Source organism: Cherax quadricarinatus, chromosome 91 (assembly GCF_038502225.1).
Source record: "Cherax quadricarinatus isolate ZL_2023a chromosome 91, ASM3850222v1, whole genome shotgun sequence".
NCBI lineage: Eukaryota > Metazoa > Arthropoda > Malacostraca > Decapoda > Parastacidae > Cherax > Cherax quadricarinatus.
Genome location: NC_091382.1, coordinates 15,063,537 through 15,089,622, shown reverse-complemented (window position 1 = coordinate 15,089,622; position 26,086 = coordinate 15,063,537). Strand labels below are relative to the sequence as shown.

The window sequence follows — 26,086 nt, the reverse complement described above, 5'->3', positions numbered from 1 at the left end:
TTGGGTGTCATGTTGGGTGACATGTTGTGTGTCATGTTGGGTGTCATGTTGGGTGTCAAGTTGATGTCATGCTAGGTGTCATGTTGGGTGTCATGTTGGGTGTCATGTTGGGTGTCATGTTGGGTGTCCTGTTGGGTGTCATGTTGGGTGTCATGTTGTGTGTCATGTTGGGTGTCATGTTGGGTGTCAAGTTGATGTCATGTTGGGTGTCATGTTAGGTGTCATGTTGGGTGTCATGTTGGGTGTCACGTTGGGTGTCATGTTGGGTGTCATGTTGGGTGTCATGTTGGGTGTCATGTTGTGTGTCATGTTGGGTGTCATGTTGGGTGTCATGGTGGGTGTCATGTTGGGTGTCATGTTGGGTGTCATGTTGGGTGTCATGTTGGGTGTCATGTTGGGTGTCATGTTGGGTGTCATGTTGGGTATCATGTTGGGTGTCATGTTGGGTGTCATGCTGGGTGTCATGTTGGGTGTCATGTTGGGTGCCATGTTGGGTGTCATGTTGTGTGTCATCCGGGTCACAGAACCGGCATCACAGGTCCAATGTCACAGGACCAGGGTCACAGGACAAGGGTCACAGGACCAGGGTCATGGGACCAGTGTCACGGGACCAGGGTCGCGAGATCAGGGTCACAGGACCAGGCTTAAGGGATCAGGGTCACAGAACGAGGATCATGGAACCAGATTCATGGGACCAGGGTCACAGCACCAGGTTCACGGGCCCCGGGTCACTGAGCCATGTTCACAACACCAGGTTCACTGAGCCATGGTCACAACACCAGGTTCACTGAGCCATGTTCACAACACCAGGTTCACTGAGCCATGGTCACAACACCAGGTTCACTGAGCCATGGTCACAACACCAGGTTCACTGAGCCATGGTCACAATACCAGGTTCACTGAGCCATGGTCACAACACCAGGTTGACGTGACCAGCGTCACGGGACCAGGTATAATAATTAATCATGACTAACGATACCTACCTCAACGACTCTTAGATCGTAAATACAATAATAACAGAGTTTAATTTGAGAAGTATGTAACTTATTACAAGACAATAAATGTAGTGATATAAGCAAGTTTAAGAGAGTTTAGAGTTCCAGGATATATTAATAAGTGTGTATAAAAAGGCAGTCAATCTGTATTTACATTTGACTCCGAGTGAGAGAAAGTTGGTGTTTTGTGTGTTACAGGTGAGAACAGCACAACTCTTGAAGGCACCAGCACCAGTTTAGTGCTTGACAACCTTCCACCTTACTCAAATATTTCTGCCTGCATGAATGTTGTGAATGGCCTTAACAACGTCCACTGCTGCTCTGCCACCACCAAGGAGGCAAGTGAGTACCATTACCTTCAACAATATATGATAAACATCTGCTCATGTGTATTGTTTTTATATCAAACTTGTCCAGATGCCTTAAAAATTATTGATTTCTAAAGAACACTTTTAAGAAACGATATTAAAACCAGGAATATATACATGTATATATATAAATATATGTATATATATATATGTATGTATATGTATATATATATATATGTATGTATGTATATGTATATATATATATATATGTATGTATGTATATGTATATATATATATATATATGTATGTATGTATATGTATATATATATATATATGTATGTATATATATATATATATATATATATATATATATTTATATATATATATATATATATATATATATATATATGTATGTATATGTATATATATATATATATATATATATATATATATATATATATATATATATATATATATATATATATATATACATTTATGTGTATATATATATTATGCATTGCTTAGGCCAACAATCATTGTCGTGCAGAATCAAAACCAGTGAGTTTGGGGTAAATATCAAGGGAGATTTCTTCCGAGAAAGAGAAATCCGAGTGAAAGTTTGTTGATACAATAAATCTGAGAAAATCAGTCTGAGCATAACGAAAAAATAATTTATTTCGTAGACATTAAAAAATATTAAATAAATTTAAGCTTATCTGTCGTATTCTTACATTAGCTTACGTGAGGTGACGATCACGGGTTAGGTACGTGGGATGAGGATCCCGGGTTAGGTACGTGAGATGAGGATCCCGGGTTAGGTACGTGAGATGAGGATCCCGGGTTAGGTACGTGAGATGAGGATCCCGGGTTAGGTACGTGAGATGAGGATCCCGGGTTAGGTACGTGAGATGAGGATCCCGGGTTAGGTACGTGAGATGAGGATCTCGGGTTAGGTACGTGAGATGAGGATCCCGGGTTAGGTACGTAAGATGAGGATCTCGGGTTAGGTACGTGAGATGAGGATCCCGGGTTAGGTACGTGAGATAGGGATACCAGGTTACGTACGTGAGATGAGTATCCCAGGTTAGGTACGTGAGGTGAGGATCCCAGGTTATGAACGTGAGCTGGCTGGAGTTTTACGACTCACTCGCCACGAGTTCAATCCCCGCCCGTGGTATGGTAAATCTGTGTCTATAAAATAAATAATCAAGGAAAATCTTGGTATTGTGTGACTTACTATAGTGATTAGTTAAACGAGACATGTTAGAGAGAGAATTAAATGAGGTACCAGACATCAAGACAGTACCTTATTGCTGCCAGACATCACTATCAAACACTGCTGAAGGACTCAAGTGACGCGTCTACCATGCTTCAGATACGAATAGAATTATAGGAATTTAAATGAAGCAACTTTATTAATCAGCAGAGTCAAATAATCTAATTAATACAAACAAATGAGGTTAACTTTCTTAACCAGCAAGGTTAACAATATCTAGATACTTAATAAGGAGGGAGGAACTACTTATAATTAAGAGGATAAAACCATTCACTAAATGCAAGTGCAAACATATACACATGTAATGTCTCTTCTTGGTAGCGCTGATAGGTAGCAGGGTAGTTTGGAGGGTTCACTAAATGCCGTTGACTAATACAGGTTTATTTCAGTAAGGTTTCACTGGCATGATGTAGTTAGAGGGTAGCTAGGAGCACTTCCAGGGGGGGTAGAACCCTTGGCTGTAGGTCAGGTGGGAACGGATAAAGCCCACATAGTGGGCTTTATCAAGTCACAAACAGGTCTGTTTGTGACCTGATAAAGTCCACTGTGTGGGCGAAACGTTGTCAATGAAAGATCATATTATACTGCTTATGTGTTCATTTTTCTGTTGTGTAGGTATTTTATTCCAATTATTTCCCACAACAGTCCTTGAAAAACCAATCCATACCACTGACGGGATATAACCCGCGATCATAGACTCACAAAACTCCAGACTGACGCGCAGTCTGGAGTTTCGTGACTCTGATCGCGGGTTCCATCCCTCCCGTGGTATGGTTTATTTGCAATCGTGTCATTAAGATTTCGTGAGTCATTAGTAACAAGCTTCTCATTAAACTTAGACTAACTGTGATTCAAAGGTTCTGTCAATTTCGTGGCGAACATTCCCTCACACCACTTAATTCATGAGCTGAATTACTTTGTGAAAATAACAGTCAGATTTGCCAGTTTGACAGGACGATCGAATTTTACAAGTGTCATATCCGGTTATACATATAAATGAAATAATTATACCGAGTCAAGTTTACGGTAGTTTTGCACCGGCAATAATTATACGGAGTCAAGTTTACGGTAGTTTTGCACCGGCAATAATTATACCGAGTCAAGTTTACGGTAGATTTGCACTGGCAATAATTATACGGAGTCAAGTTTACGGTAGTTTTGCCCCGGCAATAATTATACAGAGTCAAGTTTACGGTAGTTTTGCCCCGGCAATAATTATACCGAGTCAAGTTTACGGTAGTTTTGCCCCGGCAATAATCAAATGCAAAACTTTAAACTATGTATTAAAAATTTTTAATTAGTACGAATTAAACATGAGATGAAAGAATCAACACTAATAAATATACGAGAAACTTTATTGTATATCTCGACTCACGAAACCGATTGTAGTTAAACCAAGTAAACTGACCGAGTGGTTTATGCACTGACCTTCAGTTTTAGGACTCATTTTCCATGGGTTTAGTCCACTCCAATTCCGTGGTTTATTGTATGCCATGTTGGACTTATTCTGTTACTAAAGAAATATTTTTTTATACTTCTAATTTTATGTGTTTACCTTGGCGACGCTGCACCTTGAACAGAGGCTACGGCACCCACCAGCCTCAGGCAGGACAGCAGCACCACAACTGAGGTCACTATCTCCTGGTCACCGCCTACGCAAATGAATGGGATACTTCAGAACTGGCACATCTCCTGGTATCTAAACAATATATTGGTTAATCAGTCGAATATCTCACCAATACTCTATATATTTGTTATCAGTGATCTACAACCCTCGACTGGTTACGTTGTCAATGTTATGGTAAGATTAAATTTGAAATGTTTTATATATATCTTGACAAATTCTCTAAACATACGTTATAAACTGTTAGGACTTTGTAGTTAAATCTGTTAATTTATTTCTCTACTGAAGCAAGAACTAAAAGGCTAAGATTATCAACATTCACTATACAAATTCTTATTGTATATAAGATAATCTTGGAAGTCTTTGGATATATGTACAGATAGATTTTAATATGCAAATTAAAATGACATTGTATTCTTGGAGAAATCTGCACAGAATTAACAGAAATATGCACAGAATTCGTAAAACTGCAATCAAATGCATACTAGTTTGAAAGAAACTTGATCATTATTTAGTTTACACTGCCTCAGTTATATAAGTTAATTATTCCAAAGTTCGTGTCTCATCTTGCCTCACAACTAGATGTTTTAATTATTAAGGGTAATAATGACTACAAATTTAAAATTTACAGAAAACCTACAAATAATTGTTCCTATGTCCACTATTATTTTTCACATCAAGATAGAGTTAAACCGACGGTTTTCTCATCAATGTTTTTGAGAACTTTACGTATTTGTCCAGAGTTCATAGATGAGGATATATTAAAAATTTATGAAATAGCTAATGATTTGAAATTCCCAAGAAACGTAATTGATAAATCATTTAAAATTGCTAGAAATACTTTTTACTATACAAAAAGGGACAACCAGCCTTATTCAAGTAAAAATATGTTGGTTCTCCCTTACCATGAAAACTTGGTTGATATGCCTTCTCTTCTTAAGACTTTTAATATCAAAGTTGTATTTAAAAATCTTGATACAGTAAAAAAAATTTTGATAAAGAATTCCCCCCAAAATGCTGAGGGATTCGTCTATAAGATTCCTTGTAAAATTTGCGATCAAGTTTATTACGGTCAAACTGGTAAAAGTCTCGAACTAAGATTATAACAACATAAATATTGCATTAGAACTGGACAAGATTCCAATGCTCTATTTATTCATGTGAGAGATTTTAACCATCCAATTGATTTTCAAAAAGTTGAGAAACTTGAATCAAGAAAGTCCATGGTTGACAGGAACATAATTGAATCTTGTTTCATAAAAAGCATCTTTGACAATAATATGAATATTTCCCTTAGTTTATATAAATTAGATCCATTTATAATTAATAGAATTTCGTAAGAATTTAATAATACATTTAACAAGTAATAAATCCTAATTCTTGGGTAGAGTATTAGGTGTGTTTCACATAATAGGGTGTTGTCAGGCGTGTGTGAGGTGTTGCTTAGTAGTGGGATGTGATGGTGAGGTGTAGTCTTGACCCTTTATATGCCTTCCTTTGATGTATTGTTTTTATATTTCCTTGATAATGTAAGAAGTCACGAAAACACTTGGAATTTCCCTATTCTTTCACAGTGGTTGTTTGACATATACTGACAACACCTGTTTACTGTGAAACACTTGACCAGCCCTTCCCTTGTGAAGTACTTGACCAGCCCTCCCCTTGTGAAGTACTTGACCAGCCCTTCCCTTGTGAAGTACTTGACCAGCCCTTCCCTTGTGAAGTACTTGACCAGCCCTCCCCTTGTGAAGTACTTGACCAGCCCTTCCCTTGTGAAGCACTTGACCACCCCTTCCCTTGTGAAGCACTTGACCAGCCCTCCCCTTGTGAAGTACTTGACCAGCCCTCCCCTTGTGAAGTACTTGACCAGCCCTCCCCTTGTGAAGTACTTGACCAGCCCTCCCCTTGTGAAGTACTTGACCAGCCCTCCCCTTGTGAAGTACTTGACCAGCCCTCCCCTTGTGAAGCACTTAACCACCCCTCCCCTTGTGAAGCACTTCACCAACCCTTCCCTTGTGAAGTACTTGACCACCCCTTCCCTTGTGAAGTACTTGACCACCCATTCCCTTGTGAAGTACTTGACCAGCCATCCCCTTGTGAAGTACTTGACAAGCCCTCCCCATGTGAAGTACTTGACCAGCCCTCCCCTTGTGAAGCACTTGACAACCCCTTCCCTTGCAAAGCACTTGGCCACCCGTTCCCTTGTGAAGTACTTGACCACCCCTTCCCTTGTGAAGCACTTGACCACCCCTTCCCTTGTGAAGCACTTGACCACCCCTTCCTTTCTGAAGCACTTGACCACCCCTTCCCTTGTGAAGCACTTGACCACCCCTTCCCTTGTGAAGCACTTGACCACCCCTTCCCTTGTGAAGCACTTGACCACCCCTTCCCTTGTGAAGCACTTGACCACCCCTTCCCTTCTGAAGCACTTGACCACCCCTTCCCTTGTGAAGCACTTGACCACCCCTTCCCTTGTGAAGCACTTGACTACCCCTTCCCTTGTGAAGTACTTGACCACCCCTTCCCTTGTGAAACACTTGACCACCCCTTCCCTTGTGAAGCACTTGACCACCCCTTCCCTTGTGAAGCACTTGACCACCCCTTCCCTTGTGAAGCACTTGACCACCCCTTCCCTTGTGAAACACTTGACCACCCCTTTGCTTGTGAAGCACTTGGCCACCCCTTCCCTTGTGAAGCACTTGACCACCCCTTCCCTTGTGAAGCACTTGGCCACCCCTTCCCTTGTGAAACACTTGACCACCCCTTCCCTTGTGAAACACTTGACAACCCCTTCTCTTGTGAAGCACTTGACCACCCCATCCTTTGTGAAGCACTTAGCCACCACTTCCCTTGTGAAGCACTTGACCACCCATTCCCTTGTGAAGCACTTGGCCACCCCTTCCCTTGTGAAACACTTGACCACCCCTTCCATTGTGAAGCACATGGCCACCTCTTCCCTTGTGAAGCACTTGACCACCTCTTCCCTTGTGAAACACTTGACCACCCCTTCCCTTGTGAAGCACTTGGACACCCCTTCCCTTGTGAAGCACTTGACCAACCCTTCCCTTGTGAAGCACTTGGCCACCCTTTTCCTTGTGAAGCACTTGACCACCCCTTCCCTTGTGAAGCACTTGACCACCCCTTCCCTTGTGAAGCACTTGACCAATCCTTACCTTGTGAAGCAATTGACTACCCCTTCCCATGTGAAGCACTTGGCCACCCCTTCCCTTGTGAAGCACTTGACCATCCCTTCCCTTGTGAAGCACTTGACCACCCCTTCACTTGTGAAGCACTTAACCACCCCTTCCTTTGTGAAGCACTTGGCCACCCCTTCCCTTGTGAAGAACTTGACCACCCCTTCCCTTGTGAAGCACTTGACCAAAACTTCCCTTGTGAAGCACTTGACCATCCCTTCCCTTGTGAAGCACTTGTCCACCCCTTCCTTTGTGAAACACTTGACCACCCCTTCCCTTGTGAAGCACTTGGCCACCCTTTCCCTTGTGAAGCACTTGACCAACCCTTCGCTTGTGGAGCACTTGACCACTCCTTCCCTTGTGAAGCATTAGATCACCCCTTCCCTTGTAGAGCACTTGGCCACCCCTTCCCTTGTGAAGCACTTGACCAACCCTTCCCTTGTAAAGCACTTGACCCTCCCCTACCCTTGTGAAGCACTTGACCACCCCTTCCCTTGTGAAGCACTTGACTACCCCTTCCCTCGTGAAGCTCTTGACCACCCCTTTCCTTGTGAAGCACTTGACCACCCCTTCCCTTGTGAAGCACTTGACCACCCCTTCCCTTGTTGAGCACTTGACCACCCCTTCCCTTGTGAAGCACTTGACTATCCCTTCCTTTGTGAAGCACTTGACCACCCCTTCCCTTGTGAAGCACTTGACCACCCCTTCCTTTGTGAAGCACTTGACCACCCCTTCCCTTGTGAAGCACTTGGCCACCCCTTCCCTTGTGGAGCACTTTACCACCCCTTCCCTTGTGAAGCACTTGGCCACCCCTTCCCTTGTGGAGCACTTGGCCACCCCTTCCCTTGTGAAGCACTTGACCACCCCTTCCCTTGTGAAGCACTTGACCACCCCTTCCCTTGTGAAGCACGTGACCACCCCTTCCCTTGTGAAGCACTTGACCACCCCTTCCCTTGTGAAGCACTTGACCCTCCCCTACCCTTGTGAAGCACTTGACCAACCCTTCCCTTGTGAAGCACTTGACCCTCCCCTACCCTTGTGAAGCACTTGACCACCCCTTCCCTTGTGAAGCACTTGACTACCCTTTCCCTTGTGAAGCACTTGACCACCCCTTTCCCTTGTGGAGCACTTGACCACCCCTTCCCATGTGAAGCACTTGACCACCCTTTCCCTTGTGAAGCACTTGACCACCCCTTCCCTTGTGTAGCACTTGACTACCCCTTCCCTTGTAAAGCACTTGACCACCCCTTCCCTTGTGAAGCACTTGACCACCCCTTCCCTCGTGAAGCACTTGACCACCCCTTCCCTTGTGAAGCACTTGACCCTCCCCTACCCTTGTGAAGCGCTTGACCAACCCTTCCTTTGTGAAGCACTTGACCCTCCCCTACCCTTGTGAAGCATTTGACCACCCCTTCCCTTGTGAAGCACTTGACTACCCCTTCCCTTGTGAAGCACTTGACCACCCCTTCCCTTGTGAAGCACTTGACCACCCCTTCCCTTGTGAAGCACTTGATCACCTCTTCCCTTGTGGAGCACTTGACCACCCCTTCCCTTGTGAAGCACTTGACCACCCCTTCCCTTGTGAAGCACATGATCACCCCTTCCCTTGTGAAGCACTTGACCACCCCTTCCCTTGTGAAGCACTTGCCCACCCCTTTCCTTGTGAAGCACTTGACCACCCCTTCCCTTGTGAAGCACTTGTCCACCCCTTCCCTTGTGAAGCACTTGACCACCCCTTCCCTTGTGAAGCACTTGGCCACCCCTTCCTTTGTGAAGCACTTGACCACCCCTTCCCATGTGAAGCACTTGACCAACCCTTCCCTTGTGAAGCACTTGACCATCCCTTCCCTTGTGAAGCGCTTGTCCACCCCTTCCTTTGTGAAGCACTTGACCACCCCTTCCCTTGTGAAGCACTTGGCCACCCTTTCCCTTGTGAAGCATTTGACCAACCCTTCCCTTGTGGAGCACTTGACCACTCCTTCCCTTGTGAAGCATTTGACCACCCCTTCCATTGTGGAGCACTTGGCCACCCCTTCCCTTGTGAAGCACCTAACCAACCCTTCCCTTGTAAAGCACTTGACCCTCCCCTACCCTTGCGAAGCACTTGACCACCACTTCCCTTGTGAAGCACTTGACTACCCCTTCCCTTGTGAAGCTCTTGACCACCCCTTCCCTTGTGAAGCACTTGACCACCCCTTCCCTTGTGAAGCACTTGACCACCCCTTCCCTTGTTGAGCACTTGACCACCCCTTCCCTTGTGAAGCACTTGACCACCCCTTCCCTTGTGAAGCACTTGACTACCCCTTCCCTTGTGAAGCACTTGACCACCCCTTCCCTTGTGAAGCACTTGACCACCCCTTCCCTTGCGAAGCACTTGACCACCCCTTCCTTTGTGAAGCACTTGGCCACCCCTTCCCTTGTGTAGCACTTGACTACCCCTTCCCTTGTAAAGCACTTGACCACCCCTTCCCTTGTGAAGCACTTGACCACCCCTTCCCTCGTGAAGCACTTGACCACCCCTTCCCTTGTGAAGCACTTGACCCTCCCCTACCCTTGTGAAGCGCTTGACCAACCCTTCCTTTGTGAAGCACTTGACCCTCCCCTACCCTTGTGAAGCATTTGACCACCCCTTCCCTTGTGAAGCACTTGACTACCCCTTCCCTTGTGAAGCACTTGACCACCCCTTCCCTTGTGAAGCACTTGACCACCCCTTCCCTTGTGAAGCACTTGATCACCTCTTCCCTTGTGGAGCACTTGACCACCCCTTCCCTTGTGAAGCACTTGACCACCCCTTCCCTTGTGAAGCACATGATCACCCCTTCCCTTGTGAAGCACTTGACCACCCCTTCCCTTGTGAAGCACTTGCCCACCCCTTTCCTTGTGAAGCACTTGACCACCCCTTCCCTTGTGAAGCACTTGTCCACCCCTTCCCTTGTGAAGCACTTGACCACCCCTTCCCTTGTGAAGCACTTGGCCACCCCTTCCTTTGTGAAGCACTTGACCACCCCTTCCCATGTGAAGCACTTGACCAACCCTTCCCTTGTGAAGCACTTGACCATCCCTTCCCTTGTGAAGCGCTTGTCCACCCCTTCCCTTGTGAAGCACTTGACCACCCCTTCCCTTGTGAAGCACTTGCCCACCCCTTTCCTTGTGAAGCACTTGACCACCCCTTCCCTTGTGAAGCACTTGTCCACCCCTTCCCTTGTGAAGCACTTGACCACCCCTTCCCTTGTGAAGCACTTGGCCACCCCTTCCTTTGTGAAGCACTTGACCACCCCTTCCCATGTGAAGCACTTGACCAACCCTTCCCTTGTGAAGCACTTGACCATCCCTTCCCTTGTGAAGCGCTTGTCCACCCCTTCCTTTGTGAAGCACTTGACCACCCCTTCCCTTGTGAAGCACTTGGCCACCCTTTCCCTTGTGAAGCATTTGACCAACCCTTCCCTTGTGGAGCACTTGACCACTCCTTCCCTTGTGAAGCATTTGACCACCCCTTCCATTGTGGAGCACTTGGCCACCCCTTCCCTTGTGAAGCACCTAACCAACCCTTCCCTTGTAAAGCACTTGACCCTCCCCTACCCTTGCGAAGCACTTGACCACCACTTCCCTTGTGAAGCACTTGACTACCCCTTCCCTTGTGAAGCTCTTGACCACCCCTTCCCTTGTGAAGCACTTGACCACCCCTTCCCTTGTGAAGCACTTGACCACCCCTTCCCTTGTTGAGCACTTGACCACCCCTTCCCTTGTGAAGCACTTGACCACCCCTTCCCTTGTGAAGCACTTGACTACCCCTTCCCTTGTGAAGCACTTGACCACCCCTTCCCTTGTGAAGCACTTGACCACCCCTTCCCTTGCGAAGCACTTGACCACCCCTTCCTTTGTGAAGCACTTGGCCACCCCTTCCCTTGTGGAGCACTTTACCACCCCTTCCCTTGTGAAGCACTTGGCCACCCCTTCCCTTGTGGAGCACTTGGCCACCCCTTCCCTTGTGAAGCACTTGACCACCCCTTCCCTTGTGAAGCACCTGACCACCCCTTCCCTTGTGAAGCACTTGACCACCCCTTCCCTTGTGAAGCACTTGACCCTCCCCTACCTTTGTGAAGCACTTGACCATCCCTTCCCTTGTGAAGCACTTGACCCTCCCCTACCCTTGTGAAGCACTTGACCACCCCTTCCCTTGTGAAGCACTTGACTACCCTTTACCTTGTGAAGCACTTGACCACCCCTTCCCTTGTGGAGCACTTGACCACCCCTTCCCATGTGAAGCACTTGACCACCCCTTCCCTTGTGAAGCACTTGACCACCCCTTCCCTTGTGAAGCACTTGACCCTCCCCTACCCTTGTGAAGCACTTGACCACCCCTTCCCTTGTGAAGCACTTGACCACCCCTTCCCTTGTGAAGCACTTGACCCTCCCCTTCCCTTGTGAAGCACTTGACCACCCCTTCCCTTGTGAAGCACTTGACCACCACTTTCCTTGTGAAGCACTTGACCACCCCTTCCCTTGCAAAGCACTTTAACCTCCCCTACCCTTGTGAAGCACTTGACCCTCCCCTATCCTTGTGAAGCACTTGACCCTCCCCTACCCTTGTGAAGCACTTGACCCTCCCCTACCCTTGTGAAGCACTTGACCCTCCCCTACCCTTGTGAAACACTTGACCCACCCCTTCCCTTGTGAAGCACTTGACCCTCCTCTACCCTTGTGAAGCACTTGACCCTCCCCTACTCTTGTGAAGCACTTGACCCTCCCATACCCTTGTGAAGCACTTGACCCTCCCCTCCCCTTGTGAAGCACTTGACCCTCCCCTACCCTTGTGAAGCACTTGACCCTCCCCTACCCTTGTGAAGCACTTGACCCTCCCCTACCCTTGTGAAGCACTTGACCCACCCCTTCCATTGTGAAGCACTTGACCCTCCCCTACCCTTGTGAAGCACTTGACCCTCCCCTACCCTTGTGAAACACTTGACCCACCCCTTCCCTTGTGAAGCACTTGACCCTCCTCTACCCTTGTGAAGCACTTGACCCTCCCCTACTCTTGTGAAACACTTGACCCTCCCATACCCTTGTGAAGCACTTGACCCTCCCCTATCCTTGTGAAGCACTTGACCCTCCCCTACCCTTGTGAAGCACTTGACCCTCCCCTACCCTTGTGAAGCACTTGACCCTCCCCTACCCTTGTGAAACACTTGACCCACCCCTTCCCTTGTGAAACACTTGACCCTCCTCTACCCTTGTGAAGCACTTGACCCTCCCCTACTCTTGTGAATCACTTGACCCTCCCATACCCTTGTGAAGCACTTGACCCTCCCCTACCCTTGTGAAGCACTTGACCCTACCCTACCCTTGTGAAGCACTTGACCCTCCCCTTCCCTTGTGAAGCACTTGACCCACCCCTTCCATTGTGAAGCACTTGACCCTCTCCTACCCTTGTGAAGCACTTGACCCTCCCCTTCCCTTGTGAAGCACTTGACCCTACCCTACCCTTGTGAAGCACTTGACCCTCCCCTTCCCTTGTGAAGCACTTGACCCACCCCTTCCATTGTGAAGCACTTGACCCTCTCCTACCCTTGTGAAGCACTTGACCCACCCCTTCCCTTGTGAAGCACTTGACCCACCCCTTCCATTGTGAAGCACTTGACCCTCCCCTACCCTTGTGAAGCACTTGACCCTCCCCTTCCCCTGTGAAGCACTTGACCCACCCCTTCCATTGTGAAGCACTTGACCCTCTCCTACCCTTGTGAAGCACTTGACCCTCCCCTACCCTTGTGAAGCACTTGACCCTCCCCTACCCTTGTGAAGCACTTGACCCACCCCTTCCATTGTGAAGCACTTGACCCTCTCCTACCCTTGTGAAGCACTTGACCCTCTCCTACCCTTGTGAAGCACTTGACCCTCCCCTACCCTTGTGAAGCACTTGAACCTCCCCTACCCTTGTGAAGCACTTGACCTTTCCCTATCCCTGTGGGACACTTGACTCTTCTTACCTTGTAAGGTATTCACAAGGGAAACCCTGACCTTCGCCATCTCTTGTGGAGCAAAGTTTTAACACTCCATATTATCACTTATTTAACTGTTATTATAATCTGTACAGGCTCGGAATGGGGCAGGTATTGGAACACCAGCATCTCTTGATATTTCCACGGAACCTGACCAACCACCCAAACACAAAACTGGATTGATTATTGGTGTAGTTGTTGGTGCTTTCGCAGGTTTAGTAATATTTGTGATTGGCATTGTGTGTTTCTGCAAGAGGATGAAAAAAAAAGGAGATGATAACCCACCAATACCAATGTAAGTGTTTTGTCCGTACACTTAATGTTGCTCTTATTTGCTGATGAAGCTTTAGTCCATGTTGGGGGTCACTGCTTGAACAAGAAAGGTTTAGTGATACCACAATAGTCATTGTGATTTTCCGGTAATACAGGTATAGTTCGAGTAAACATTAAAATGGTATAAAATACCGACTGAGGGACTAACCACCTCAGAACTTCAAGGTTGATGGACTGATTACATCTTCTTCAAGTATCCTCTGCTTCTATCAACTTTTCTGTACTCGACTGAAGAAGCCTACTGTGTAGGCGAAACGTTTCGAAATAAAGATACCTAACTGTTGCATATGTGTCTTACCTAACAACAGGTATAGTCAATATTAGGGTGTATTCCTTAGATTAGATTTTTTATTTTGACAAATTACATGGTTGTACAGAGGAATATAATAGTTGGGTGTACATGCCAAAAGCCTCTCTATATACTGAGCATTTCTGGCAAACTTAAAGATTTACTTAAGATTACTAAGGCAATAATACATAGCTCATATGGTCATTAGATGAGTTAGAGTGAGTACAGGAGAATTTAATATTATATCAGGTGATGCTAAGTGGTTTTGATAAGTCTAGTAGAGACTTTTTACACTATTGAATTAGTTAATAAAGATTACAGTATTACAATGTAACAATTTAAAACAATTTACAGTGTGATGTTTTACAATTTACTACTATTTAAAACAATGAAATTTGGTATCGCAGTGGAACAGTTTACATTATGATGTACTGTATTTCAGTCTACTACTATTTAAAACAGTAGTAAGTAGTTAGTTGAGCATTCATCAGCACAATATGAGTAGCTTTTGAGAAACTGGTAGTGGTTAGGTATCTTTTGTCTGGTTAATTTTGGGTGATGAGGTGATTTCTTATTTTGGCAATGAATTCCAGATCTTCGGGTCTTTTACGTGTATAGCATTTTTGTATAGGGAGAGATGAACACGGGGGATATCGAAGAGTGATCTGTGTCTCGTGTTATGGTTGTGTGTTCTGTTATAGGTATCAAGGATGAGTTTGAGAGGAGGGCTTACATTAGAGTATAGTATTATGTGTATGTAGTTGGCACAATAATAAGTGTGGATGTTTTGTATATTTAGTAAGTTAAGACTCTTGAAAAGTGGTGGAGTGTGTTGTCAAATGCAGGAGTTAGTAATCAATCGTACTGACGCTTTTTGCTGAGTTATTAAAGGCTTAAGGTGATTTGCTGTGGTTGAGCCCCCATAGGTGAGGTAAGGGTAAATGAGAGACTGGTACAGAGCTAGAAGAGCTGATTGAGGTACATAGTACCGTATCTTTGAAAGGATACCTACTGTTTTGGAGAGTTTATTAAAAATTTTCTGTATGTGTCTCTGAAATTCGAGACTGCAGCCAAGGTGGAGACCTAGAAATTTGCCCTCTGCCTGTCTCGAGATAGGTGAACCATTTATCAATATGTTTAGCTGTACATTTGAAGCTCTTTTTCCGAAAAACATGGTATAAAATAGTAGGTTTTTGTCAGTATTGAGAGTAAGTTTGTTGGTAATCGTCCAAGTAGATATTTTTAGCAGTTTAGCATTTACAGTGTCTGTTAGTATGGTTGAGTTTGGGTGAGAAAAGACATAAGTTGTGTCATCTGTAAATAAAATGGGTTTAAGGAGATTAGATGCGTTTGGTAGGTCATTGATGAAAATGAGAAAGAGAAGTGGGCCAAAAATGCTCCCCTGTGGGACTCCAACAAGAACAGGTTGTATAGTGGAACTGGCTCCATTTGTGTACACATACTGAGTTCTGTTGTTAAGCTAAGATTTTAGGTAATTGAGAGAGTGTCCTCTGACACCGTAATGTTCAAGTTTTTGGTGCAAAAGTTCATGGTCAACTGTATCAAAAGCTTTACGTAAATCTTTGAAGAGTCCCAGGGAAATTCATTTTTCTCAAGTGCAGAATATATTAGTTCAAGCGTATGTATAATGGCATCATTAGCACTTTTCTTTGGTGTGAACCCAAACTGACAAGGGTTGAGTATGTTGTAGGATACAAAGTAGGTGTAGACTTGTTTGTGTATTAATTTTTTGAAGATTTTAGGTAGTAGGGGCAGGTTTGAGCTAGATCTATAATTGTTCAATTCAGTTGGATCACCTCCTTTGAGGATCGGGGTGACTCTTGCTGTCCTGAGTATGGATGGGAAGGTGGAAGATTCAATGGATTTGTTAAAAAGAGTTGCAGTAATTGGTGACAATACATGAGAAGCTTATTATACATGAGTGATGGTAAGTTATTTAGGTCCCCTGTCTTGTTCTTTAGTGTTTTGATAATAAGTGAGATTTCAGTAGGGTTCGTTGGAGCTAAAAATAGAGTATTATGGTAGTTGCCAGTGAGGTAGTGATTTGGTTGAATGTTTAAGCTTTGGATTTTACTTGCTAGTTTTGTTCCTACGGTAGAGAAAAAGACATTAAGTTTGTTGACAGTAACAGTTGGCTGGAGGAGAGACTCATCTGGTTTAGTTAAGTTAATCAATCTATTTTGTGATAGTTTTTTGTTCCTAGAATTTTAGATAAGGTTTTCCAGGTCTTTTTGATAACACATTTTATGTCATGAAATCTGTTTTCATAATACAGTTTTTTTTTGACCTTATTAGATTGGTTAGTATTGACGAGTAACGTTTTGTGAGGTCCTTTGTTATTAGACCCACTCTGCACTGTTTTTCAAATAGATGTTTTTATCAATAGATTTGAGGATGCTGTTTATAAATCAGGGGCTGTTTAGTCTCTGCTGTGCTCTGCTTAGCTTTTATTGGGCAATGCATGTTATAGAGGTTTAGGTTTTTTTGTGTATAAAAAAAATATTAACACATCAATATCGAAGTTGTCTGCTAGCTAGTATTGCCAGTGTCACTTATTGCTGAAGATAAATTATTAACAGATGACTCGTTATGTAGTGGGAATGTGATGTTAGTTGTGTCCTGGGGCACCTTACACAAGTTGTGTCCTGGGGCACCTTACACAAGTTGTGTCCTGGGGCACCTTACACAAGTTGTGTCCTGGGGCACCTTACACAAGTTGTGTCCTGGGGCACCTTACACAAGTTGTGTCCTGGGGCACCTTACACAAGTTGTGTCCTGGGGCACCTTACACAAGTTGTGTCCTGGGGCACCTTACACAAGTTGTGTCCTGGGGCACCTTACACAAGTTGTGTCCTGGGGCACCTTACACAAGTTGTGTCCTGGGGCACCTTACACAAGTTGTGTCCTGGGGCACCTTACACAAGTTGTGTCCTGGGGCACCTTACACAAGTTGTGTCCTGGGGCACCTTACACAAGTTGTGTCCTGGGGCACCTTACACAAGTTGTGTCCTGGGGCACCTTACACAAGTTGTGTCCTGGGGCACCTTATACAAGTTGTGTCCTGGGGTACCTTACACAAGTTGTGTCCTGGGGCACCTTACATAAGTTGTGTCCTGAGGCACCTTACACAAGTTGTGTCCTGGGGCACCTTACACAAGTTGTGTCCTGGGGCACCTTACACAAGTTGTGTCCTGGGGCACCTTACACAAGTTGTGTGCTGGGGTACCTTACACAAGTTGTGTCCTGGGGCACCTTACACAAGTTGTGTCCTGGGGCACCTTACACAAGTTGTGTCCTGGGGCACCTTACACAAGTTGTGTCCTGGGGCACCTTACACAAGTTGTGTCCTGGGGCACCTTACACAAGTTGTGTCCTGGGGCACCTTACATAAGTTGGTCCTGGGGCACCTTACACAAGTTGTGTCCTGGGGTACCTTACACAAGTTGTGTCCTGGGGCACCTTACACAAGTTGTGTCCTGGGGCACCTTACACAAGTTGTGTCCTGGGGCACCTTACACAAGTTGTGTCCTGGGGCACCTTACACAAGTTGTGTCCTGGGGCACCTTACACAAGTTGTGTGCTGGGGTACCTTACACAAGTTGTGTCCTGGGGCACCTTACACAAGTTGTGTCCTGGGGCACCTTACAGAAGTTGTGTCCGGGGGCCCCTTACACAAGTTGTGTCCTGGGGTACCTTACACAAGTTGTGTCCTGGGGCACCTTACACAAGTTGTGTCCTGGGGCACCTTACACAAGTTGTGTCCTGGGGCACCTTACACAAGTTGTGTCCTGGGGCATCTTACACAAGTTGTGTCCTGGGGCACCTTACACAAGTTGTGTCCTGTCCTGGGGCACCTTACACAAGTTGTGTCCTGGGGCACCTTACACAAGTTGGGCACCTTACACAAGTTGTGTCCTGGGGCACCTTACACAAGTTGTGTCCTCTTACTGTCCGGGGGCCCCTTACACAAGGGTCCTGGGGTACCTTACACAAGTTGTGTCCTGGGGCACCTTACACAAGTTGTGTCCTGGGGCATCTTACACAAGTTGTGTCCTGGGGCACCTTACACAAGTTGTGTCCTTGGGCACCTTACACAAGTTGTGTCCTGGGTACCTTACACAAGTTGTGTCCTGGGGCACCTTACACAAGTTGTGTCCTGGGGCACCTTACACAAGTTGTGTCCTTGGGCACCTTACACAAGTTGCTTATGAGAAAGATGGGATAGTGGTCAGTGGTGTTATCAGTGATTATGTCTGCTTTTAATGGGGATACTGTGTTTGTCCAGATATGATCTAGTAATGAGGAATTCGTGATTCTTATAGGTTTTGTTATTGTTGGTAGAAGTAAGCAGCTGTTCATAGTGTTTGTGAGTTTAGTCACTTGTGGGTCATGGTCATGGATGAGATTTATGTTGAAGTCCCATGTAAGTATCAGGTGGTGTTTGTTCATTTCAGCGATAGTTATTATATTTCTTAGGTTTTCACTAAAAGAGTAAATACTGGAGTGAGGAACTCTATCAATTGCTCCTACTGTTAGAGGTTTTGCAAAGTCTTTGGATTTAAATTTAGCTAAGGAATATTTACCATGCTCATCCCTTGTGCAAGTAGAATTTATACTGTCTAGTTCATCAGAGTAGTATATAGCTGTTACACCTCCTAATTGTTCTGGTCTACAATTGTATATGACTGTGTGGCCAGGTGTGGAATAGATGTTTGTACCATCATGTTTTAGCTCAGTTTCAGTGCCAGTAATCATAGACACTGACATTTAGTGAATTCAATAGTGCCTGGAGGTCATCATAGTGCTTGCTTAGTGATCTGACATTATAATTGAATACTGTTTTGTTATTGATGGCACTGAGTTGTGTCTTAGCCTGACTAGCAGTATAATATTGTTGGCACTGTGGCAAGTGCTCCTCTCCTGTTGATGGTAGAGAGCAACCACCCAGGGAAGTGCTCCTCTCCTGTTGTTTGGTAGACACCAATCACCCAGGGAAGTATTCCTCTACTGTTGTTTGGTAGAGAGGAACCACCAAGGGAAGTACTTCTCTCCTGTTCTTTGGTAGAGAGGAACCACCCAGGTAAGTACTTCTCTCCTGTTGTTTGGTAGTGAGCAACCTCCCAAGGAACTACTCCTCTCCTGTTGTTTGGTAGAGAGGAACCACCTAGGGAAGTACTCTTCTGTTGTTTTTTTAGACATCAACCACTCAGGGAAGTACTCCTCTCTTATTGTTTGGTTGAGAACAGCCACGCAGGGAAGTATTCCTATACTGTTGTTTGGTAGAGAGGAACAACCCAGGTAGGTACTCCTCTCCTGTTGTTTGGTAGAGAGCAAACACCCAAGAAAGTGCTCCTATCCTGTTGTTTGGTAGACTGCATCCACCCAGGTAAGTACTCCTCTCCTGTTGTTTGGTAGAGAGCAACCACCAAGGTAAGTACTCCTCTCATGTTGTTTGGTAGAGAGCAACCACCCAGGTAAGTACTCCTTTCCTGTTGTTTGGTAGAGAGCAACCACCCTGGGAAGCACTCCTCTCCTGTTGTTTTGCAGAGAGCAACCACCCAGGTAAGTACTCTTCTGTTGTTTGATAGAGAGCAACCACCCAGGGAAGTACTCCTGTCCTGTTGCTTGATAGAGAGGAACCACCCAGGTAAGTACTCTTCTGTTGTTTGGTAGAGAGCAACCACCCAGGGAAGTACTCCTCTCCTGTTGTTTGGTAGAGAGCAAACACCCAAGGAAGTGTTCCTGTCCTTTTGTTTGGTAGACTGCAACCACCCAGGTAAGTACTCCTCTCCTGTTGTTTGGTAGAGAGCAACCACCCAGGGAAGTACTCGTCTCCTGTTGTTTGGTAGAGAGGAACCACCCAGGTAAGTACTCCTCTAGTGTTGTTTGGTAGACAGCAACCAATCAACCAACCAACCTGTGGACTCCTATTATTTACACTTCTTGATATGAAGCCAAGAATTCTTTTGGCTTTATTTTGAACACTGTTGTCTTAACTTCAGATTATTATTACCCGGAACTCTTAAATCTTTCTCGCCTTCAGAGTGATTAAGGTCTTCATTTTTTAGTTTATAAGAACCATTGTTACATGACTCGCGAAATCGTAATGACACGATTGCAAACAAACCATACCATGGGCTGGATTTGAACCCGCGGTCAGAGAGTCTCAAAACTCCAGACCGTCGCGTTAGCCACTGGACTGTGGCTAGCTGTCCAGTGGCTAACACGACGGTCTGGAGTTTTGAAACTCTCTGACCGCGGGTTCAAATCCCGCCCGTGGTATGGTTTCATTGTTACTTGCTTTTCCAAGGCTTAGAACTTTGCATTTGTCTGTATAAAACTGCATGTGTCACTTCTCCGACCACTCTATCTGTCTATGCAGATCTTCCTGTGTTTTAGTCAGAATTAATCCTACAGCTTATTTTAGTGTCATCGGCATACTTGCTTATTTCGCTATTTATTCCCTCATCTATGTCCTGTATGTGCATTTTGAACAACGGTGGGACCAACAATGATCCCAATGGAACTTCGCTTTTTGACGAGTCACTGTTTTCTTCCTATTTATGCAAACTCTGTTGTCTATCTGAAGAAGACTATTACTATTATTAATAGTAGTAGTATTATTATTAAATGCCATAAGAATTTTTAAAATAAAAAATATTATTACACATTTTTTCACTATTATGGAACTTCATTATTATTTTCAGGTCTGATATGAGCCACACAAGACCAATCAATCGGCCACCTGAACCATCGACGAGATTTTCAAGCATAAGAAGTTACTTTACTCCATCAGCGTATGGTTCAAGACCCAGTATGTACTCTACACATAGAAATGAACCACAGCCACCTTATGCTGACGAGACACGTATGGTCGAAAGAAATGGCAATGTGCCAGCAGTGCAAGGTGCTACGAGAAATCAGTATGCACGCTATAATGGAAACAATGCTTCACGATGGCAAAATGCAAGGAGAAATCCTCTAGCTTCTCGTAGAACAAGCAATGCGTCACTGGAATATGAACCAAGAAGAAACGGGGTTTCTCGTGCAAGAGAGTTGAACGGTGGAGCCAGGACAAACAACGCCCGCTGGCAAATGCACAATTGAGAATAATAAACCATCATCCTCCAAATACCACAATAAACGTGATTCAACTAATGACTTACCACAATAAACGTGAGGCTACTAGTGACTTAGCACAATAAACGTGAGGCTACTAATGACTTACCACAATTAACGTGAGGCTACTAATGACTTACCACAATAAACGTGAGGCTACTAATGACTTGCCACAATTAACGTGAGGCTACTAATGACTTGCCACAATAAAATTGAGGCTACTAATGACTTACCACAATAAACGTGAGGCTACTAATGACTTATCACAATAAACGTGAGGCTTCTAATAACTTACCACAATAAACGTGAGGCTATTAATGACTTTCCACAACAAACGTGAGGCTACTAATGACTTGCCACAGCAAACTTGAAGCTACTGATGACTTACCACAATAAACGTGAGGCTACTAATGACTTACCACAATAAACTTGAGGCTACTAATGACTTACCACAATAAACGTGAGGCTACTAATGATTACCACAATAAACGTGAGGCTACTAATGACTTGCCACAATAAAAATGAGGCTACTAATGACTTACCACAATAAGCGTTAGACTACTAATGACTTACCACAATAAACGTGAGGCTACCAATGACTTACCACAATAAACGTGAGGCTACTAATGACTTACCACAATAAGCATTAGACTACTAATGATTTACCACAATAAGCGTGAGGCTACTAATGACTTACCACAATAAACGTGAGGCTACTAATGACTTACCACAATTAACCTGAGGCTACTAATGACTTACCACAATAAACGTGAGGCTACTGATGACTTACCACAATAAACGTGAGGCTACTAATGACTTACCACAATTAACGTGAGGCTACTAATGACTTACCACAATTAACGTGAGGCTACTGATGACTTACCACAATAAACGTGAGGCTACTAATGACTGGCCAAAATTAACGTGAGGCTACTGATAACTTACCACAATAAACGTGAGGCTACTAATGACTTACCACAATAAACGTGAGGCTACTAATGACTTACCACAATAAACGTAAGACTACTAATGACTTACCACAATTAACATGAGGCTACTAATGACTTACCACAATAAACGTGAGGCTACTAATGACTTACCACAATAAACGTGAGGCTACTAATGACTTACCACAATAAACGTGAGGCTACAAATGACTTACCACAGTAAACCTGAGGCTACAAATGACTTGCCACAATAAACGTGAGGCTACTGATGACTTACCACAATAAACGTGAGACAAAAAATGACTTACCACAGTAAACGTGAGGCTACTAATGACTTACCACAGTAAACGTGAGGCTACTAATGACTTACCACAGTAAACGTGAGGCTACTAATGACTTACCACAATAAACGTGAGGCTACTAATGACCTACCACAATAAACATGAGGCTGTTAATGACTTAACACAAAAAACGGGAGGCTACTAATGACATACCACACTAAACGTGAGGCTACTAATGACTTAACACAATAAACGTGAGAATGCTAATGACTTACCACACTAAACGTGAGGCTACTTATGACTTAACACAATAAACGTGAGACTACTAATGACTTACCACAATAAACGTGAGGCTACTAATGACTTGCCACAATAAGACTGAGGCTACTAATGACTTACCACAATAAACGTGAGGCTACTAATGACTTAACACAATAAACGTGAGACTACTAATGACTTACCACAATAAACGTGAGGCTACTAATGACTTACAAAGCAGTAATGAGTCCAAATCTCATACATTTAACTGTATGATTCCCCTTTGAAGTATCGTAATTTTACTAAAATAATGTTAGACAAATATTTGTATCAATGTGGAACAAATTGCGGCTAGATTACTTATCAACGAATTATATCTCGTCAGTCACAATGTTAAATTTCAGAGACTGTATTCAGTATATTTCTTCACGACATCTAACGTAATTGGATGGATTGCAATATTATTTATATTAAATCATATAAATTCGATAAACAGTTAAGATTTAGATATTGCAATATACATATTATTTAATAGTATACACAAAGCTTTGCCTATAATAATTGACAACTGCTAAGTATCACACTGTACCTATAATCATTACCGTACTTATATAGTGCACTTTACATATAACCATGAAGACAGTTACATATTGTATTTTATCTATAACTAAGTGGATTTTCTGGCCATTTTTCCGAGTTAACTTAAATTAGTTTATTCTAAGTGCTATAAAAATATTTTTTTAAGAATAATTAACTTTTGTCTTTATTTACATGTTTTATCATTATTTCTTAAGTTTAGAAGTTACCAAATGTAAGAATATTGTGACACTAAATTAAGAGAACAATTCAGGAGAGTAAGTATTGAAGGAACCTAGTGAATAATATTTTAACACTGTAAATAGATGGGTAGGTACATGTTATGGGAATATTTCAGCACTAACGTGAGGCTGGGAAGGTACCTGATGTCTGATTGTTTTAGTACCAACATTAGATGAGCAAACACCTGTAATGTGGACATTTTAGCACTAACCTGAGATAATTAGGTACCAGATATGTGAATATTGTATCACTTATGTGATGAAGGTTAGGTACCTGGTATATGAATATTGTATCACTTATGTGATGAAGGTTAGGTACCTGGTATATGAATATTGTATCACTTATGTGATGAAGGTTAGATACCTGGTATGTGAATATTGTATCACTTATGTGATGAAGGTTAGGTACCTGGTATGTGAATATTGTATCACTTATGTGATGAAGGTTAGGTACCTGGTATGTGAATATTGTATCACTTATGTGATGAAGGTTAGGTACCTGGTATGTGAATATTGTATCACTTATGTGATGAAGGTTAGGTACCTGGTATGTGAATGTTAGCAGCCGTGAGAAAATAAAAGACACCTAGAAGTTAGCAGCAACCTGAGAGAGGATGGTATCTAGTAAGTTATGAGGTACTCACAACTTTATAAATGAAAGTACCTATTGAGGGAATAAGTTAGCAGCAACATAAGAAAGAAAATTTCCTAGATTGTCAAGTGGTTAGCAGTAATATGAGAAATGAAGGTACCTAGCGAGTGATTAAGATACATTAACAAAAGGCTGTAAGGTACATAGTGTTAACTTGTTAGCAGTAACATGAGGCAGTAAGGTACATAGTGTTATCTTGTTAACAGTAACATGAGGCAGTAAGGTACATAATGTTAACTTGTTAACAGTAACATGAGAAAAATTTTCTATAGAATAACTAATAACTAAGTGCTGACGAGTTTCCTAAGGATCTACAAATACACATTACAGGGATTTTTGATTGTGTATAAGATACAATGATGGTAACTTCTGTACTGTACGATAGCTGCTTTTTATAAGACGCCAGAGAAAGTTATTAGTGCTAAAAAATGCATAAAATACCCACAGATTGATGTTAAGACACTCGTTCATCAACTGGATACCTTTCCTGTTGAAATGTTCCGCTTACAGGATAAGCCTCATCAATCAATCAATCAAATACAGAGGCAGGAGGTGTTGTAGTGAATTGAAAATGATATAATCAATCCATCAACTTTGGAGGGAAAATATTCGATGTGGTCAGTCGACTGACCACCTCAACTACTATACAACTATACCATTGTTCTTGCTGCCTCTGTATCTGACTGAAGAAACCTACTCTGTAGGAGAAACGTCTCAACAAGAGAAATACCCAATTGTTACTAACATGTTAAGCACTAAAATAATTTGTGACAAAGTTACAAGTGTTTATATCTCTCATTTATTAATAACTTGCCTAGTGCCACTAGTTCTCCTGTTTTTTTTTTTAACTTGATATTGTCAAAACAACTGGAATTAATACTGATTATATTGTAAATATTTTATATTACTGTAATATATGTATGTGTTGATAGATAATAAGTTTAATATAACGTTGGAGTTCTTAAATTAATATAAATGTAGAAAGAATTTTAGTTGTAAATTTTGCCGATCATTATGAAGATTCAGTAAACTCTGTGATGTAGCTTTATTGACCCATCTTAATTCATTATATAAATAGGTTGTATATATAGTAAATAAATTATTGTTTAAAGCAAAATTTTTACTTTAATGTTTTCTTGACTGGAAAATATATAAATTATATCAAATGTTTTGTTAAATGTAAATATTATTAGTAGTGGTAATAAAATGATAATTAAATAAAGTTTGAGTCTCTGTGTTACATTATGTAACAAAATTTCACTTTTGTTGTATTCCTGGGAAATAAACATCATTTCCCAGTTCTTTATAATCAAAGAAAATTTAAAAAAAGCAATTTTGATCCCAGAACTTCTGTGGTCAGGACATTTCTGGAACACTTCAAGAAAGACTAAAACTATTATGTTCTAAGGTTTTGCTTGACAAATATAAAAACATGGGATCACAAATCAACATTCAGTTCAGCTCTGGCTGCCTGAGAAGACACATCAGAAGAAGTGAAATGGCATCACGAGGCCGCGATCATTCTCCAGATACATTCTGCTACATATGTGGTCAGTTTATAAAGACAAGAGCAAAGAAGTTCTCTGTAACAGCATCTACAAAAATGTGTGAAGGTTACAAAGCATATGTTGTATTACAACCCAGGATTCCAAATGGCCTGTTACCCCGGGTGTAATGTGAGCAAATAAATGACAAGGGCAGACAGGAGAGTGGTACCCACATAACCTCTGCAATTGCCAAAACCATCTTCTTATTGGCTAGAACCTGGTCACAAGTTGAACGACAGGGCCCCATCATCAACTCTTAGCAACCTGGTTCGCTGGTTGGGGAAGATAGCCTGTAAATGAGGGTGTGTACATGCTCCGAATAAAGGTTACGTACTCTTTGCATGCCACACCCCCACCCCGAGAAGGCTCAGGATTAGGCTGCCACCTCCCAGTGGTAACCGTGCCGCCATGGCACAAAATAATGGGAC

At 43.3% G+C, this 26,086-nt stretch overlaps 1 protein-coding gene across 1 annotated transcript in view; it reads left to right on the top strand.

Annotated features, from left to right (window-relative positions):
• The window catches only part of LOC128704840 (phosphatidylinositol phosphatase PTPRQ), a 166,697-nt gene extending 141,364 nt beyond the window's left edge, over window positions 1-25,333 (top strand). The window contains exons 13-16 of the mRNA XM_070104419.1: window positions 1,194-1,337; window positions 4,160-4,380; window positions 13,489-13,688; window positions 20,744-25,333. Coding sequence (XP_069960520.1) covers window positions 1,194-1,337; window positions 4,160-4,380; window positions 13,489-13,688; window positions 20,744-21,143 — 965 coding nt within the window. The 3' untranslated portion in view covers window positions 21,144-25,333. The remainder of the gene's footprint in view (window positions 1-1,193; window positions 1,338-4,159; window positions 4,381-13,488; window positions 13,689-20,743) is intronic.
• The last annotated feature ends 753 nt before the right edge of the window (window positions 25,334-26,086 follow it).